The sequence below is a fragment of the Helianthus annuus genome, chromosome 17 (assembly GCF_002127325.2).
Source record: "Helianthus annuus cultivar XRQ/B chromosome 17, HanXRQr2.0-SUNRISE, whole genome shotgun sequence".
NCBI classification, from domain to species: Eukaryota; Viridiplantae; Streptophyta; class Magnoliopsida; order Asterales; family Asteraceae; genus Helianthus; species Helianthus annuus.
In genome coordinates, this window is record NC_035449.2 from 48,254,120 (window position 1) to 48,272,946 (window position 18,827).

At 35.6% G+C, this 18,827-nt stretch overlaps 2 protein-coding genes across 2 annotated transcripts; both read right to left on the reverse strand.

The window, feature by feature from the left end:
* Positions 1 to 526: 526 nt before the first annotated feature.
* Positions 527 to 6,635, reverse strand: LOC110921660. The gene is made up of 15 exons (XM_022166007.2): positions 6,373 to 6,635; positions 5,422 to 5,542; positions 5,225 to 5,339; positions 5,001 to 5,147; positions 4,823 to 4,927; positions 4,658 to 4,741; positions 4,472 to 4,587; positions 3,359 to 3,460; positions 3,155 to 3,268; positions 3,005 to 3,061; positions 2,642 to 2,708; positions 2,502 to 2,555; positions 1,342 to 1,416; positions 1,033 to 1,068; positions 527 to 840 (listed from the first exon to the last, which is right to left on the reverse strand). Exons 2-15 carry the CDS (start codon positions 5,439 to 5,441, stop codon positions 727 to 729), a joined length of 1,206 nt encoding a protein of 401 aa, XP_022021699.1. The 5' UTR covers positions 5,442 to 5,542; positions 6,373 to 6,635; the 3' UTR covers positions 527 to 726.
* Positions 6,636 to 8,630: 1,995 nt separating this feature from the next.
* Positions 8,631 to 11,995, reverse strand: LOC110921512 (uridine kinase-like protein 5). Its single transcript, XM_022165851.2, has 15 exons — positions 11,900 to 11,995; positions 11,724 to 11,814; positions 11,395 to 11,486; positions 11,244 to 11,313; positions 11,037 to 11,152; positions 10,686 to 10,782; positions 10,426 to 10,505; positions 10,137 to 10,331; positions 9,973 to 10,056; positions 9,820 to 9,880; positions 9,638 to 9,698; positions 9,404 to 9,494; positions 9,230 to 9,302; positions 9,068 to 9,150; positions 8,631 to 8,941 (listed from the first exon to the last, which is right to left on the reverse strand). The coding sequence occupies exons 2-15, from the start codon at positions 11,806 to 11,808 to the stop codon at positions 8,759 to 8,761; spliced, it is 1,371 nt and encodes a 456-aa protein (XP_022021543.1). The 5' UTR covers positions 11,809 to 11,814; positions 11,900 to 11,995; the 3' UTR covers positions 8,631 to 8,758.
* Between the last annotated feature and the right edge of the window lie 6,832 nt (positions 11,996 to 18,827).

Sequence of the window (18,827 nt, forward strand, 5' to 3'; positions counted from 1 at the left end):
CTGTAATTTTGAAATGGGGTAAAATTGTAATTTTTGGCTGAGGTATAATCGTAATTTTTCAAAAGCTAAAGCGATGATAATAATGTAAGTTGTGTGTTCGAGGTACGTAGACGACCTTACATCAAATAGGAGCAAAATCGTAACTTTGAACAGGGGTAAATTCGTAATTTTTAACTAGGGTAAAATCGTATCATACCTGGGCCAATGGGGGAGTGTCAGGCAACAGCCTGACACTATTCCCCCACACACCTTTTAAAAAAACTAAAATAATGCAAATACTATAATTTTTAACTGAGGGCAAAATTGTAATTTTGGGCTTGGGTAAAATCGTAATTTGCCAAAAGTTAAAACGACAACAATACTGTAATTTTTAACTAGGGGAAAATCGTAACCTTGAACAGGGGAAAATTCATAATTTTGAACTGCAGATAAAATCGTAACATACACAGACCAATAGGTGAGTGCCAGCTTGTCAGACAACAGCGTGACACTATTCCCCAAGTTGGTTTTGTAGTTATAGATAATATTTTTCTAGAGAATACTACTCGCTTACCTTACCTATATAAAGTAATCAAAATTATACATGACCTGATAAACGGTAATCAATACACACATACATGTTACGTGATAGAATACTTCTATTTACTCTTTAGATCTATTTTTAACACTTAACTACCGTCATTTTAAACTTAAATACAAAAACCATTTGGACCAAATCCAATTTCCCTAGCTGTTTGTTGAATTAATTTGATCTATTCCATTGGCCTTCAGGTAAGCTCTTTCTGCTAACGTCATCCGAATTTGAAATGTTTGCCACTCTTTCTTACACCTCTCCCTCACCTGAAAACAATACAATACAATTGAATTGATAAACAGGCTTTGAGGTTTGTGTGATTCTCTCGAAACCAAAAATGTTTTTAATACACATTACTTAAGCCTCAAATTTTCTCAGGGATGTAAAATCGGACTTAATTAATGTGTATTAAGTGATCATGTTTTTTTTAATAAAAGAGAGCATGTGCTTGATCGTACCCCTTCCCATGCAGCCTTTCCATTCTCGGCTTGTCCCTGAAAAAAAAGAAAAAATAAATTATGGCAACAATGGCATCATGTCGTCTAATAAAATAAGTGGTGCGGATAATTGGTCCATACAGGTAATTTTAGGTATGTGTCAAAATGGGTCGCGTTGTGTTGGCACAAATTTTGTATGAAAAATGGTTTTGTAATAAATAGTTGGTGTGTTAAATGTGATTTTAAAGTTGTTACTTCAACAGAGACCCATGCATAACAGCATAAGTGAATGGGTCAAAATGCGCACAACTATATTAAACAAAAGATCACCTGGTTTCCAAGTGAAGGGACTGTTTGATGAACCACCCACTGGGCATCTACAACTCCTATCTTTTCATGAGCAGGCTGTTTAAAACAAACGTTTTGTTACGGTTTCCTGAATTCCAAACCTTAAACGATTAGATAAGGGAGTTTTTTCCTAAACTAGTGTTGGTGGAAAAAATATTTACCAAAATGGTGTTTCTTGAAAACTATTTACCAAAATGGTGTTTATTGTTTATTATTTATTTGCTTTTCTTTTTAAACATCATATTAAACGTTTGAGTAAATTACTTTTTGAGTCCCTGTGTTTTAGTGGTTTTAACCATTTGAGTCCAAAATCAAAAAGTTTAACGCCCTGAGTTCCTAGCCATTTATTTTATAACGTTTTGAGTCCAATTTTGTTCATTTTATAACGATTTGAGTCCAAAAAATTGGACTCAAAATGTTAAAATTTGGACTCAAAAGGACTCAAATGGTTAAAGAAAATGCTTATAGGGACTCAGGTCGTTAAACTTTTTGCTTTTGGACTCAACTAGTTAAAACTACTAAAACACAGGGACTCAAAAAGTAATTTACCCTAAACGTTTATAATATTTTTTTAAATAAATCAAGTATCTATTTTTTATTCTTTAATGATTTATATTTTTTTTTCAACCAATCCAATATTTTTTTAGTTCTTTGATTTCTTCAATTTCTCCGATTAACTCTTTATATTTTTTAGCAATAACTCTTTTAAAAAAAGATATTAGCTTTTTTTACCCTATACAATAATCATTATCTATTTCTTTATTCTTATATTACACTTATGTTTATAGTAAACTGATCCAATAACACTTTTTATTTATTTTTTTTTATGATATAAGAATTGATTTTTTTATTTATCTTCATCTTTAAACATCTTATATGCCTATTTGTTTGTTGGGTTACGCACGTAAATGAGTTATAAAAAATATATTGGAGAAATCAAAGATTAATATTGGATTGATTGAAAAAAATATAAATCATTAAAGAATAAAAATAGATATTTGATTAATAAATACAAAATTAACAAAGAACACTATTTTGGTAAATAGTTTTCAAGAAACACCATTTTGGTAAATATTTATTCCACCAACACTAGTCTGGGAAAAAACTCTTAGATAAGGTGTATTAAAGGTTCGAAACGGTACCTCCACGCATCTCCTAAGAGCAAAATCAAGGCCCCACCCATGGACTAAATCATTCTGCAGATAATGAATAAAAAATTATTGCATACAAGAAAGAAAATAACACATGTGCTAGTGAATATACAAGTTTAAGAGACCAAAACCTGGATCATATGCCAAACACAACGCCACGCATTCCGGGAGAAAACAGGTGCCATTATCTCAACAAATCTGTGCGTCATAAGAAACGTCTAGTAGTTTTATTACGTACAATGAAACAAAAATGTCTGTTTGTAGGGATTTGAAAACTATGTAGGGTCTAGTTGATAATACTGCATTTCTTTAAAGCTGAATGGGTACTAGAATGGACAGTCGGATCGAAAATTATCATTATAAGTTTATAACCTTTTGTTTGATTTAGTGAAAGAAATGATTGTTCGATACATGTATCTTCTAAGTATAAAACACATAATCTAATCACAAAACCATTACTAACTCAAAATATATATTTAAAGTGGCATACGTACGCGGCACATGGTGGCAAATGAGGATCAGTGCACCAGCCATCTCTTTCCTCAGCGTCTCTGCAAGTGCAACCAGTCAAATAATATTCAACTGCTAATAACGCGTGAAAATAACGTTAGTTTAAACATGTGAGCATTGATTTTGTGGCTTACTTGTGCACTTCACTATCATCTCGTTTTCTAGTCATCTGCCATGTTAATCCACTATTAGCTGATAAACCTGGCTGGGAAATTTCTAATCCATGCTTCTTGATCAAGCTTATGTACCTGCTTAATATAGGCTAGCAGATTAACTCAAAAGGGTCCATATTAATGATTAATCTAGTTACCATCGGATGCAAGATTTTGAATATTTACCTTTCGGGATCGAAGTCCTCCAATCCAAGATCCTCATCCCAGATGAATATATAGTCATACGGTGCCAAGATGTCCGGATGCAAAAAACGCTTCGCATACCACCTACATCCAATTTCAGACTGTTCTAAGAAGATCCGAGATAACTAAGAGGGTTTTGGTATCACGTTTTGGAAATGTTTATGTGACATGGAGTAATCAAAATCAAGATAATCAGTTGTAACAATATGGGACGCAGGAGATGGCATTTCGATGTACTTCTATAATCCAATTGTTTGATAATCAGTTGTTAGTATTTAAATAATGAGTAAAATGTCATTTTCGTCCCTGAGGTTTGGCAACTTTTGCGACTTTCGTCCAAAGGTTTGTTTTTTCGCATCTGGATCCAAAAGGTTTATAATCTTTGCCATTTTCATCTAAATCGTTAACTCCATCTATTTTTTAACGTTAAGTTAGGGGTGTTTTCGTCTTTTTAGACATTTTTGGTGATGATTAAAGGGCTTGGGTGGGGAGAAAGTCAACAGGGGTGGATCTTTATTGTTTATAGTGTTTTCAACAACAACAACAACCATACCCAGTAAATCCCACAAATAGCAAAGCTACTTATAGGGTCTGGGGAGGGTGGGATGTAGACAGACCTTGCCTCTATCCATAAGGATAGAGAGGCTGCTTCCAGAGAGACCCTCGGCTTGAAAACGAACAGCATACCAACACACCAAGTCAAAGAATATAGAAATAAGAAGTCGCCCATACCCTATGGATAAAAAATGTCTAAAAGACAGAAATGCCCCTCATTTAATGGAGAAAAATGGATGAAGTTAATGAGTCGGATGAAAATAGCAAGATTTCAAACCTTTTGGATCCAGATGAGGAAAACCAAACCTTTGGACGAAAGTCGCAAAAATGGCAAAACCTCAGGGACGAAAATGACATTTTACTCTTAAATAATTTCTTTCTAATTGTCAACTTTTTTTTTGTGTGTGAATAACTAACTAGTCTGCAACATGAAAACACAATGACAGATAATGACTTTTAAAAGCAACGCCAAACACTCCCAAAGCGATATTTATGCTTTAGCAAATAAGGATTATTTATCTAATTGCAATGCAAAGTTACCATTTAGTTTGCTTGGGAACACTGACATGAATAGCCCTGTTTGACCATTCAAACTCATTCCATTCACTTGTTCGACCATCATAGTGAAACAGCAAGACGGAGAAATTTTCTGAGAACTGATAATGCTAGAATTAGATCGTAATCACACACGCATAAACAAAAAGACATAAATGACCTTCATCTAACCTTCTTCACTGCTTTATCAATGTTATCCTTCTGTTCATAACCCACTGTAAATGTTACAAGGTACCTCGGTTTAATGATCAAATCCTGCAAATTTCATCCTATTATATAATCACCTAAAACATATAAACTTAACTAGAAGTTATCGCTATTTGTTAATATACCTACCTCACTGGGTGTACCGTATAATCTGCGGAGGTAGAGATCGGACTCAGATGTAACAATGCCTGGCGGTAGCGTTTCAGCGCCTCGAGGGTTTGTTGGAACCCATATCTGCATAAAAATTAAATAAAACGTGTGTGTATAGATAGAGCGAGATGTGGACTAACTGGAATAGAGAAATTACCTTTGTGTCCTCAGGTTCGTGAAATGAAATACCCTTATTCCTTAGAGAAGACCAAACGTTTAACAATGCTTGTGATGAGAGGCCTGAGTACTTGTCTTCTATGTAACCAAGATCAATGGAGGGGAGTAGAGTTGATGGAAGGTTAATCTGTTATACAAAAACACAACTTTTTTTTAATCTATCAAGAAAAAAAAAATAAAAAATGATAAAATCTTAAAGCTTGCCTTGGTTAATGAAATTGTTGGGAAGGATACACCTAAAAAAAATCCAAATACAATGCTGATGAAAGTTGTTACTATTATCCTCAACGTCTCATTTGATGATCTTCTTCCTATGCCACTGTAAAAATTTAAAATCAAATGATTAAAAGTGAAAACACACGAAACATGAATTGAAAAAAAAGAGAGCTCGATTTCAGAACCTGCGGATATTTGTTCCCATATTATTCTGAACTGTCTGATTTGTAATTAAGTTATCTATATAGTTTAGAGATGACTCCTTAGCTACAGAAGATGTGTAATCTTTATCGCAATAGTCCAACCCTGAAACCAGAAACAAAGAAATACAATACGTCAATATCAAGTGTCATGAAGCAACAATGCAATACAGAACTTGTGCTCTCTTAGGGTGTTTTTTGGTAACCATGAGACCCATGACCAAACCAATCACGCGACTCCATCAATACACTACTAACCAATGAGATCAGGTAAAACGCCACCCCCTTGAAGGTTTCTTAGGGGTGTTTGGATGTGAGTTTCCAAAACAATCATCACAAAACCAATATCAGTTGATTTAATTCGACATTTATATTTATTTTCTTACAAAAGCTTCTCAAAATCTGATTATTTTGACGCCTATAAACAGTAAAACATAATCACAATCAGTTCTAGACACTCAGACCTGATTATCGCGCTTTAGCAGCAATAATCGCGGCGTCCAAAGGCCACAATAACATCAGGATCATGAAGTTTAACCACAGATCTTAAACTATAAAGTATTATAAACTAGTTGAACCTATAATGCTGCATACAGTGATTGAATTTACAGAAGTATATATACAGTTTATGTGTATCATAATATCAACAAAATCCACCTGCATTGTCTAGTTTCACTTTTTCATACAAACCGACACACATATTCACGAAATCACAAATCACATTCCACATTCATAACCAATCTACGGCAGAAACGATATCAAGTTACTGCTAATTCAACAAAAACAACAAAATCAACAAATGCAAATAAACTCTGTGTAGATCGCAATAAAGCAATATTATCGTAATCGGATTACATAAACCGGAATATATATACATAAACAAAAGCAATCAGCACAAATAAAGCAATATCATCAACTTGAATGAACTCGATTTACCTGAAGCATGAGAAACCCTAGATTCAACACGCTACTAAAACTCCTGCTTCATCATAAAGTAATTACAGCTTCTAGTAAGTTCTACGGAGCTAAATTGAAGTGTGTGAAGTCATATGAAAGGATTAGCAAATGATTTTATAGATACTTGATTGATTAATGAATGAAGATTATTGAAGAATCTGTGAACAGACAAAATTCTTTGCTGATTTTGGGGAATTGTTTATTGAGAGCGTGGAGAATTGTTGTGAAGGACAGTGTGGTGCTCCACTCTGTTTTGTTTTTGTCAGAAACAGTTCCATCTGACGGTCAGGATTTGCTTAGGTCCACGTGTAGGGACGGATGACTGTTTGTAACTCTTCCCGCTATTCAATACGAAATACGGAAATATTATTCGTTTTTATACGTGTATTAAATAAGAGTTAAATGTCATTTTAGTCCAAGTGGTTTTTTGAGTTATTTTTTCAGTTTAGTTCAAGGTTTTCTTTTACCTGTGTGTTTAAAAAGATTTCACTGTTGCCATTTAAGTCCATTGAGTTAATTTAATCTATTTTTTCTGTTAACGAGAAAGCCAATTCGGTCATTTTATATGGCCGAATTGTCATTCTAGTTAACAGAATTACATATAAAATGACCGAATTAGCCTTCTCGTTGACAGAAAAAATGGATGAAGTTAACTTAGTGGACTAAAATGGCAACGGTGAAACATTTTTGGACCCACAAATGAAAAATGAAACCTTTGAACTAAACTGTCAAAATGACCCAAATCACAAGGACTAAAATGACATTTAACTCATTAAATAATTACCATTATGTTAAACATAACAAATTATGTTATCATATCAATGTATATTTGTGTTAAACAGGTGAAATAAGTCTGAAAATGATATTTATCATACATATAACGTTTTTTTTATTTGTTAGTGACGATTACAGGCATATGTACGAAGTTATAAGTCAACATCAAGCCATGTATTATCATAAATAGGTCGACAAGACTTTGTTGTAAATTTGAACACACAAACACGTCTTGAGTTGGTCATTATCATCTATTCCTTTGATTTGGAAGTTTGGTAAACGCAACATGTGACATTTTTTTAAACGCAACATGTGACAATTTTTATTTGTTTCATTCAACTTTCATTTCTCTTCCTATCCTATGAAATTACCAGGTTAATACGTAACACTTGATGACGCGTAAGGTTCTCTTTTCTCTTAAATATTTTATTGTTGATGTGGAATAAAAGTTTTTTGATGATGTGGATTTACACATCATGAATAAAATAGTACACACACTCACCATTTCATTTGCTTTGCTTAAATGTCATATGTTCATTTACTTTCACCAACATTTTTTATTATAATTGGTAATGTGAATGTTAAAAGACATTTGAATGTAATACGAAAATATGCAACGACATAAAAATATTTAAGAGAGAAAATAATGGAACTTTAGTATATTGTGGTTTCTAGTAAGGTTAAAAAAGGATGCTATCTATACACTCATCGAAGAAAAAAATGTATATTAAAATGACATTAATAGCAAAAGTAAATGTCTGTAATATCAGTCCATGTTCACCATTGATTATAGTTTATAGCTATTAATATGCTGTTTCATGACTTATATTGCACATGAAGTGTCTCTCTAATAATTTTATCAAAGGAAAAAATGAGTGGGACAATAAACTTTGTGAAAGAAAAAGTGTGTAGCATCTATAGCCCCCCCCCCCCCCTCCCGGCTAGTGGTGTTATATATGCCGCATTAACATAGTTTGACGAAGTTGTTAATGATTGTCATGCCGTGTCTTATCTTCATGAAATTGCGATGGCAACACATAAGAAAACATGTCATGCTTGCAATTGTGCTTAAGATGAGTCCGGTAAATATCAAACACTATTGTAACTAACTTAGACTTGGAGTTCACTTGGTTGTACAACCTCATATCGAACTATCGACTGTACCATAAAGATAATGAAATATGTGTTTTATTACATTGTAGTGTCGGCGTGTAGGCTCATAACTATGCTTCATAAGCTATTGCATGTACTAACATGAGCTAGTAGACGCTCAACATTTATTCTACTTACCACTAAAAAAACTTAGCAAGTACATTCACCAACATTGTCAAGACAAATATAACTCCAAGTAGGTACAAGTCACCTACTTCAATCTAAAGTAGTTTAATATTATTATTATATATATATACATATAAATCATATATTACACATGAGAGTATGGAAGGTAAATCTTTGGTGGCCAAAAGCCCAAAAGGCAAAAGAAGATGAATATTGAATGTTAACCATATTGTTATCACAGTAGTCAACAGTAATCAATCTGTAAGAGTTTAAAACTGTACTTTTCAACAAAAAATCTTAAAGTTGTTGATGGTTAAGCTTTATTCTTTGGCAAAAATGTGGCAGAAGCATTAGCACCAGTGCCAAAGTAACGATCTCCAAAGTCGCCCATGCCTGGAATTACCCTCGAATGCTCGTTCAGCCCTGCATCAATCTCTGACGTCACTATTTTCAGCCTCGGATACTGCCTACAAACTGCATGTATTCCCTCTGGCGCCTGCACCACCATCATGGCATCAAACAACTTAAAACAGTGATAGTAAAGTAGCCATGCATAAATGGGCCTAAGCCCAATACTGGGCCCATAAAGCCCATTAAGAATCCAAAGCATCAAATGACTTACAGCTATAAGGTTAAGGAAGATGATGTTGGATTCAGATACACCCTTGTTGAGTAACAAGGAGATTGCCTCCATCGCAGAATCACCTGATGATCAATACCGGTTTTGACCGTTAAGCGTTCCATTGAGGTAAAACAGTCAAAAATTGAGGTGTGAAAGTAAAACCTGAAGCAAGCACTGGATCAAGCAGTAAAACTTGACGACTAGCGATGTCTTTGGGTAGTTTTTCATATATTAACTGCAGCAAATTTGGTACAATCAGATACTTGAATTGACCAGTTTGACCAATAATGTTTACCAAAAGAGACGAGAGAACACGAGTTTGAGTTTGACTTTGACCTGCCGATCGTTTCCTTCTCTTTGTATAAGAACTTTACCAATTTTGATTCCTTTGCAACAAGCTCTTAATGCATTCTCCATGCTTTCCCCACTAAGGAATGTTTAAAATTACTAAATTAGATATGGTAGCTTTTTGGTCCATGTGTCTTCACATGTTTGGCTATCAAAGTCGACGTTTAGGATTTAAGCGTTTTTTTCAACGTTCATTTTAGTAAACGGGTTGAAAAGAAGTACCTTCTGATGATTGAAACCCCACACAATCTTTTGCAGAATACCACTCCTGTGTAGATGGATCCTACGATTAAGTCACCAAAAAGATTTACCAATTTTAGTATTTTAACCGTATGCGTATAGTCGAAGGAGATACATATGACTATTGAAGATAATAAGAAAAAAAAATATGATGATTAAGTTACCTGTTGGAGTAACTATTTGTTTTTCGGTAAAAGGAAGATGTCCTAGACCATGTTCCACAACCTATAACATAACTCAAAGTCAAACCAAGTTTGGTCAAATCAGTCAAACTAATAACAGTTAGTGTAAACTTTCATAATATGAGATGGGCATACCAAGCGAATAAGTCGGTCTGCATAAAATACAAAATCATGTTTTCTTGTTTTGGCATTTCGTATAAGTGTGTGCATTCCGCGTAGCTGAAGGACCAGAATACATTATCAGACGATACCAATTAACAAAATTTAAACAAACTAAAGAATACATAAAAACTAGTTACCTGGAATGTTGATGGTATAACAAAAAGGTTTTGATATATTTTACAAAGGTCATGTTGACCAAGCTTTGTACGAATATGTTGCACTATCAAATCGATTGCAACGTCGTTATCTGCTCCCCTAGGGATTATAATGTCGGCATGTTTCTTTGATGGAAGAATGAACTCCTCAAAGCTTGGTTTTACGTGTTTATCATACTGCAAACAAATATTGAAAAATATGCTCTTAAACTAAATCAAGTCAAAGTTCAATATCTGCATGTTCATAAAGTGAAAAGAGAACTCTACTAACTTGGTCAAGCACATACTGGATATTTCTCCCTCTCTCAACCGTATCGCGTTTTATCCTCCTTCCCAACCGCACGTCAGAATCTGTATCGCAGAAGTTGTAACAAGTTTATTTAATAAAAAATATTGTACTAAATTTTATCATTTGTGGAAAATCACTCTAAGAATGCAATGTGATAGTGACACAGACAAAGAAATAGAAGAAAATCAACTTAAAGCATGTACAAGAAGATTGACATGAACAAGGTATGAAAAGTGACGAACCTAAATCAACAAAGATCTTTATGTTCATTAGATCTCGAACTCTCTCGTCATGTAGAACTAGAATTCCTTCTAGAATGATGACATCCGATGGGTTTACCTGCATACGCGAGACAATGATCAGATTTTTTTTTTGTGTGACCATGAGAGCCCACTTGGGAAACTCACGGGCCCCACCTTTAGCCTACTAACCAATGGGACCAGATAAAGTGCAGCTTACGCTGGGCAGGTAGCCTTCAAGGGGTTAACACAACAAACCACCTTGAAGGTTAGTTTTTTTTATATTATATAGTATAACATTTTTGTATCATTATATTTTAACATATAGATTCAGGTTTATGAGTGTGTTTATACCAAGCGACCCGGTCCACTTTTCTTATGCATCTTATAATCATAATCCGGTATGTTAACTGATTGCCCCTTTCTTAATGTTTCCACACACGAGAGGAGAGATTCTGTATCGAACGAATCTGAAAAATCATAACATAAGTTTGCTTATACATATTGGACAAACCGGTACCTACTATAGGAAATTAGATTAGAAATAAGTAAATTAATTACCAGGGTGATCAAAATTGTAATCTTGGAGATTTGCAGATTGCTCATCACTAAAACAATGATAAAATGAATCCTACAATATTGCATAAATAACTGACATTCACCTCTTGACAATGTTGTACTATGTAACATCCAAATATTCCAATAGTCTTACTTGATTGATGAGGACAACCCGTCGATCATGGAGTCTCGCCATGATCACATTGCACACAGTTGTTTTCCCAGACGCCGTTCCGCCAGCAACACCTTAATTCCGGTTTTAAAAGTGAATGTACATATATATATATATATATATATATATATATATATATATATATATATATATATATATATATATGTTTTTAAGAAGATATTATTACGCAACCAATTACAATAGCAAGTAAACAGACAAGTTGTTCGGTTGGCTGAATATAAATAAACCCTAAAACTACAATTAACAAAAGCAATGTAGCATGCTAATTAAGATCAAAATCAGGGGTTTACCAATGATGAATGGAACTTTATTATTTTTAATTTGTGAAGACTGATTATGGGATTTAGCATGAAAATCAGCGTCCATCATTGACATGAGGCTCTGAAATCAATAAAAAATACCCAATTATCAAAACGAAGCAAAATTCCAAAAATACCTAAAACAGGGTGAGGATATATATATATACCTTGTACTACGATGACGAATAGGAGTGAAATAGTTGTAATTCAGCTAAAATTTAGAACAAATAATATAAATCGCCATTGATGTTCGATAAAAATTAAGAAAAATAAAGGGGTATATATTGGGATCTGGTCTATGTTACGGATTAAAACACATGTTTTGGTAATTAAAATTCGGAGTCTTAGAAAGAAACGGGGCAAGCGGGAAAACCGCTGTTCTTCCGTTGATGACGTGGCTTCATTCTTTCTATACTTCATGCAACCATGTGTTTTCTTTAATAGAAAAGTTTATTCCTTTTTAAGTTTAATTTTTTTAATAGAAAAGTTTATTACGTTACAACAATTAATTAAATAACTACGTTATCCTCCCGTGTATTGAATAATATAAATAATTTATTTGTAAATAAGACAAGTGGACGTACATAATAGTCATTTCATAAGCTTAGGGTGTACGGGGCGCATTCGGGGAAGCGTTCGGTGAAGCCTTTCCCCGATCGGGAACACCGCCGCCATCCCCGCGGGGTCCCGAATCGGGGTGGCTTTTGGGTGTGGGCGTGCCGATTGATTTTGCACGTTGAACGAGATTTGACCGTTGGTAAACGGTCGAATTTATAAAAAAAAAAAAAAAAATTCAATTTTTTTTAAACAATAAATACTAACCAATCTAATTCATTTTTTTTACCACATTCACAACAAACCCACACCAAAACTCTCAAACTTTTAAATCTTTCAAACACAAAATGGATTCCAAGTTCCCGCTTCTTTCTACCCTACCCGACTTTCCCGACGATGGAGATGCATCGTCAAGCGATAGTAGCTTAGTTTTCTTCCAAAATCTCATCCAACAAGCGGAGCTACTAGACACGGCATCGTCTAGTAAAAAAAATTATGTCCGTCGAGATCGTGTGGGGGGCCACGAGACACTCATGGCCGATTATTTTGATGAAAATCCAAAATTTAGTGAAGATACTTTTCGTCACAGGTTTCGTATGTCCAAGTCTTTGTTCCTAAAAATTGTTAGTGACGTGGAAGCGTATGACGAGTGGTTTCAAGAAGGCTTAGACGGGAGAATGAAGAAAAGCTTTACACCGTTGCAAAAGGTTACTTCGGCAATTAAACAACTTGCAACCGGTAACCCACCAGACGAGGGGGACGAGTATTTAAATATGTCTGAAAGGACCTCTCGTGAGTGCCTTGAATATTTCTGCGAGACGGTATGTAAAAGGTATGGCGGTGAATTCCTACGTAGACCAACGAGCCACGACGTCGCGCTATTGTATCAGCCTCATGAGGATAGGCATCACCTACCTGGTATGTTAGGGAGTCTGGATTGTACACACTTCGTCTGGAGAATGTGCCCCACAGAATTGCGTGGACAATACATGAGAGGCGATCATCAATACCCGACGGTTATGTTGGAAGCGGTAGCGTCTCAAGATTTGTGGATTTGGCATGCTTTTTATGGGCCAGCGGGTTCACAAAACGACATCAACGTGCTGCAACAATCTCCATTATTTCTTGCTCAACGAAACGGAACGGCGCCAAATTGTCCATTTCAAGTGAACAACCACTTATACAAACGCGGGTATTATCTTACTGATGGGATCTACCCTACCTGGTCCGTGTTTGTGAAGTCTTTTCCATATCCACACGACCCGAACGAAAAAAAGTTCAAGAGGCAACACGAGGCCGCAAGAAAAGATGTGGAACGGGCGTTTGGTGTGTTAAAGTCGAAGTGGGGAATACTAAATCGTCCAATGCGTTCGAAAACGGTGAGAAAGATAAGGTCCATCGTGTATATGTGCCTTATTTTACACAACATGATTATAAAAGACGACGGAAGGGCGATAGCACCGGTTCATATTCAAGATCCTCCAGTGGAACCCGTCTTCGATGATACAGCCTATACGGAGCTCATTGACGAAGACACGCATTGGAGGCTAAAACACGATCTCGTTGAGCATCTCGGAAGTTTAGATTTGCCTCACCTTGAAGTTGATTCGGACGAGGAGTAGTTTGTTTTTATATTTTTCTAGGTTGAATGTATTTTTTTTTCTAGTTCGAATGTTTTTTTTTTAATTTAATGAAATGTCTTTTATTTAATTTTTATTTTTATTAATCTTTTTTTAATTTATAAAACATGCATTATTTTAGAAAAAAAAAACAAAAAAAAAAACAACTCACCTAATAGGTGAGTGCCGCCATCAAAAAGGGGTATTAGGGGAGTGTATTAGGAGAGTTGACGTGGCTTGATCTGATTGGTTACGTGTAAGATGGGGGACTCACCTATTAGGTGAGCACCCCTTACACCCTTATAATCTTTTGCTCATAGTAATTAATACCCAACTCACTTGTAAAGTGGTTGTCACGGTCATCAATTCTTTAGGAAATTTTTTAATTATTTTTACATCGTTAGCCAATGAGGTAATGAAGTAATGAAATAATTTCATTAAATACATCGAAGAATCTATGACATATTTGCCTATATTTTATTATGTTTAATCGTATCTATGTGTTGTTATGTTTAATCGTTATCTAAACTGTTGAATATTTTTAGTTGTAGTAAAATATATTTATTTGTTAATGATAACAAAATTGAACGAAAAATTATCATGTGGTAATTGTAGTAAAACATAATAACGATTAAACGAAATAGAAGTTACTTGTAGTAAAATATATTTATTGTAGTTATTCATATAATATTTTTAATTAGTTAATATAATATTTTTAATTAGTTATCTGTAAAGTATTTTAAATATAAAGATAGAATATAAATTAATATTATATTAAGTTAGCATAAGAAATTGCCATGTGGCATTTATTGGAATAGTCTATTATAGATAGAAGATTTTTTTTTTATTCACTAAATTTTGTTTCATTCCAATCAACATGGCAAATTAGATAAGGATAGCAGGTAGACGGGCAACAAACTGTGCCGCGCATCCCCTTCTGAATAGAAAACCCTAATGTACTAAAAACAAAGTCTCGCCCCTGAGGGGTCGAAAAGTTGTTGTGGACCACACGCTTAACTCTAGCTAATAACCGAACCGCCTCCGGCGCCAAGGAGCCGAACATGTCAAAAGACAGGGGGACAAAGGCATGTTGATCATCCTCACAAGCTTTCGCGTGCTTTTCCACCTTTTTTGACTCTGCTTTCAGTACCGCTTGCCCTGCCACAAACCCATTTTCCCGGAACCCGGCTAGGAGGGATACACCTGTGAGATCGACACAAGCATGTTTCCCGCCCTCCCAACCAAAAACTAGCACATCAGCCGGGCGAAGGTTGGACCTCCCTTCTGCCGGGTCTGTAAGAAAATTAACCGGTGCCTCTTTCTTTGCCGAGATTCCTGCTCGTCTGAGAATATCCATTAACGTGTCTCGAACAAAGTCATGGCGATACTTAAACCCCGGCAACTCTCTACAGTGTAACGCATGTTCCCCGAATAACCAGGCATGCTTTACGGCAGACTGGGCAAGTTTCATCATTCGGGAACATGGGGATCATCAGGCGGTACTTAAGGATTGACCAGTACTCCACCGCTGACATACGTTGACCCAGACCTTCAATAGGAATAACAGTTAAGAAATCCTGAGCGTGATGCCTCTGTATGCATTCAATGACGGCTTTCTGGCGGGGGGACAAATGGAAATCTTCTGCAAAACTTTGTGCAATTCGACAATAAAGGGCATTCGCCAAAGTTTTCTGTGGCTTTTTGGGGGTGGTCTCCTTGTTAGAGAAACCGCCAAGATCAAAGTCAGGGAGAGATTCATGCAAGCGTTCCAAGACGCTGGCGTAATCCGGGTCAGTGTTAGCAACACCACTGTTACGTAAGATGTGGTTCTGCAACTCTCAAGATTGAGACCTGGAAGCCACAAAGGCATAGGTAGCCACATCCTGGGCCGAGAGAAGGCCCAACCCACCAAACCGCATCGGCAAGGTTGCGATCCGCCACTGGAGTTCACCAAAAAGGCCCCCACATACAACAATGTCTTCTATTGCCTCCCGAAGAACTTTATCAAAACATGAAACAACGTCATCCACAAGGGGGGGGGGGGTGGCAAGTTCGCAAACCAAATAGCAACTTTGCAACCCCAATACAAGATCTAAGCAAGAGGGGTTCGCTTTGAGGATCCCGCAACAAGGGAAGGTGTCCCATAATGTCAACAGCTCGCATTGCCCTCTTAGCTGCTCGACCACTAATAAAACTGGCATCACGGCTGACTGCCCCTCCTAGCAGTTTGACACCTCTTTCCGGCCTCCCAATCTCACTAGGGAAAAGCCCTGGCCGGAGCTTCACCCTGTTGCATGTCGGCCAAAATACCTCAGTTTTTCTAATATTAAGCCGTAGCCCCAAGGTTGGGCCCTCCGAACCGATGATGTCAAGAGCTTTAGCAACCTGAACAACATCCCCGATAACCGTCCCGTCATCCAAGTACCAAGCATGGAAAGGGAATTTGTAATTTTCCTGCACCTGAAGCACTAAGGGGTGTAAGGTTATGCCAAAAAGCAAAGAAGAGATTGACATATGTCATTAATTGGAGTCTTTTATTAATATTTAGATTAGATTTTATTTTCTTTGCCAAGAATAGAATCTAGGATCCCGATTCTAAGAGACATAAGTCTCTACAAGTGGGCTAGCCCCACATTAGCTATAAATAAATTTTAATTTTCTAATCAAATCATTTGTTTTTTATTACTTTTTAAATATTGAATACTGTATTAGAAACATATGTAAACTTGTTAAAATCATTAATTTATGTGACGATTTTGTATGTTAGATGTATCAGCCATTAATGATATAATAAAAAATAAAGTTTTAACAATTATAAATAACAAATAACAAAAATTTAAGAATTATAAAATTATATTTTAAAATAAACATAATTGAAATATTATAGTTTAGTAAATTTTAATAAAGTAAAATTAATACCCACCGCAAGGCGGCGAGGATTGACGCAAACAACGACAATTTCTTAACATAACACATTCATAGTCAAATTGTTATTATAAAAAGTACAATAAAACAAAACATATTCAAAGACAAAGTATTATTGTAAACACCTTTATAAAGATACAACATCGACATTTTTTTCCTATACTACATGACTAAACCGAACACGTCTAACCTAAGCTAATGCATCTTGGCCACAAAGCTGGATATCCGTTCTTCCTAAAGCGGCTAGTTCTCCAACTGGTCTAGCTGGTCGGTCTTGTTTTGGACCTCAACCTTCCTTTGCCAGCCGGTCTCTTTTTAGACCCCAACCTTCCTTTTCCTTCCAAAAAATACCGTAAGCTGATTTTTGTTCAACCTTACGGTTTCGCCCTTTTGACCCCACTGGCTGAACCTAAGGCCAGTGTCGCAGGCACACATTGACTCCATAAACGAACATAAAGAAAACAAAGTTGAAAGGTAGAAAGCATGTCAATGCGACAGACCCAAAACTGCATCATGATATAAGAAAACAATAAATCATTACGTACATTTAAACATAGGCTACCTATTATACAAAATGAAATAAGCAAATATTGAAACATCAAACAGTTGAAACAAAGAATTGTAAGTCCCACGACGGATCTTTCAATGATATTAATGAAAACCAAGTTTGTGACAACCCGAACTTCCAAGGTTAATCTTGTAATCTTGACTCCTCGTTACCCCTTTCGTAGGTGTTGGAACGTCCTACTTGGTTATAACTTCGTTAAACTTGAATGTTTGTTAACTCGGACTTGAATGTTTTTTAACTCGGTTAAATAACTTTTTAGAATTTGTTTGGGCCGCACATGTGTTGGGCTACATAATACTACCTTACAATTTCACACGATGTCGGCCCAAATGGATTACCTGAGCCCAATTTGCTTTTCGTGTGTTTTGTCCAATTCGGCCCAAATAAAGTGTAACCTTCCAGCCCAAATGGATATCAGCCCACTTGTGTTAATAGTTAACATGATATATGCAATTGTACGTGACTCATGGTTGTAAAATAAGGTTTCCAAGCCCGAGTACTCTCCGAGTAGTCGCTACAAGGTAGGCTGCCGAGGCGACTTTCTTTGACTCCGCCTATTACTCGGAATCGGTCAAACGCGGTCACCCTCGGCCAAAATCGTATCTAGTAGGTCAACTCGGGCCAAGTTTGACTTAAAAAATAATAAAACAAAATTTCTATGCCTATCATATTAAAGAATGAATATCATTTTCACGTATTTTGTTATATATATTAGTAAATTTATGTTATTCGACATATATTTAATTTCCAAAAACTAATTTCTTCATAATTTAACATGTCCGAGTACTCTCCGCCTAGGCCGAGTACTCTCAACTCCCCGATCGACCGACTAGTGAGCGCCTAGCGACTTTTACAACCATGACGTGACTTATTGTGAATCTCTAAATCAAAATTAACAAACCCTACACTTCTTGTGTTTGCGACGGCTGTGGATACCCCCCCCCCTTGAGACATCATCCTATTAATCAAGGATCTTGGTTAGTGAATCCATACTATGTTAATTATTATTTGATTGTTCTTTATGTGTTATGATTAGCAAAGGTGTTATAATATGTAGAACTTGTTATGATTATATATATGAAGAAGAACGATCATACGCTATATGTTAATAGATAGAAGATGATACATGTCCAACGTATAGCATGAACAAGCAATAATGATGTTACGTGATTCGATATTAGTGGTGATAATATGTCCGATTGCATGATATGCTTAGGATAATAGTGAGTTATGTGACTCGATTATTATTTGATTGTTGTGAATTGGGAACTGTTTGTATGAAACTGATTAAATAATATTTTGATTTAGGGTATTATTTAGATGGTTGTTAATCTTGGGTGATTATTGATGATTGTTGAGATTGTTGGCATGTGATTGAAACTGTGCCATGTCTTGTTAGGTAATAACAATAAGAAACTTGATCCAAAG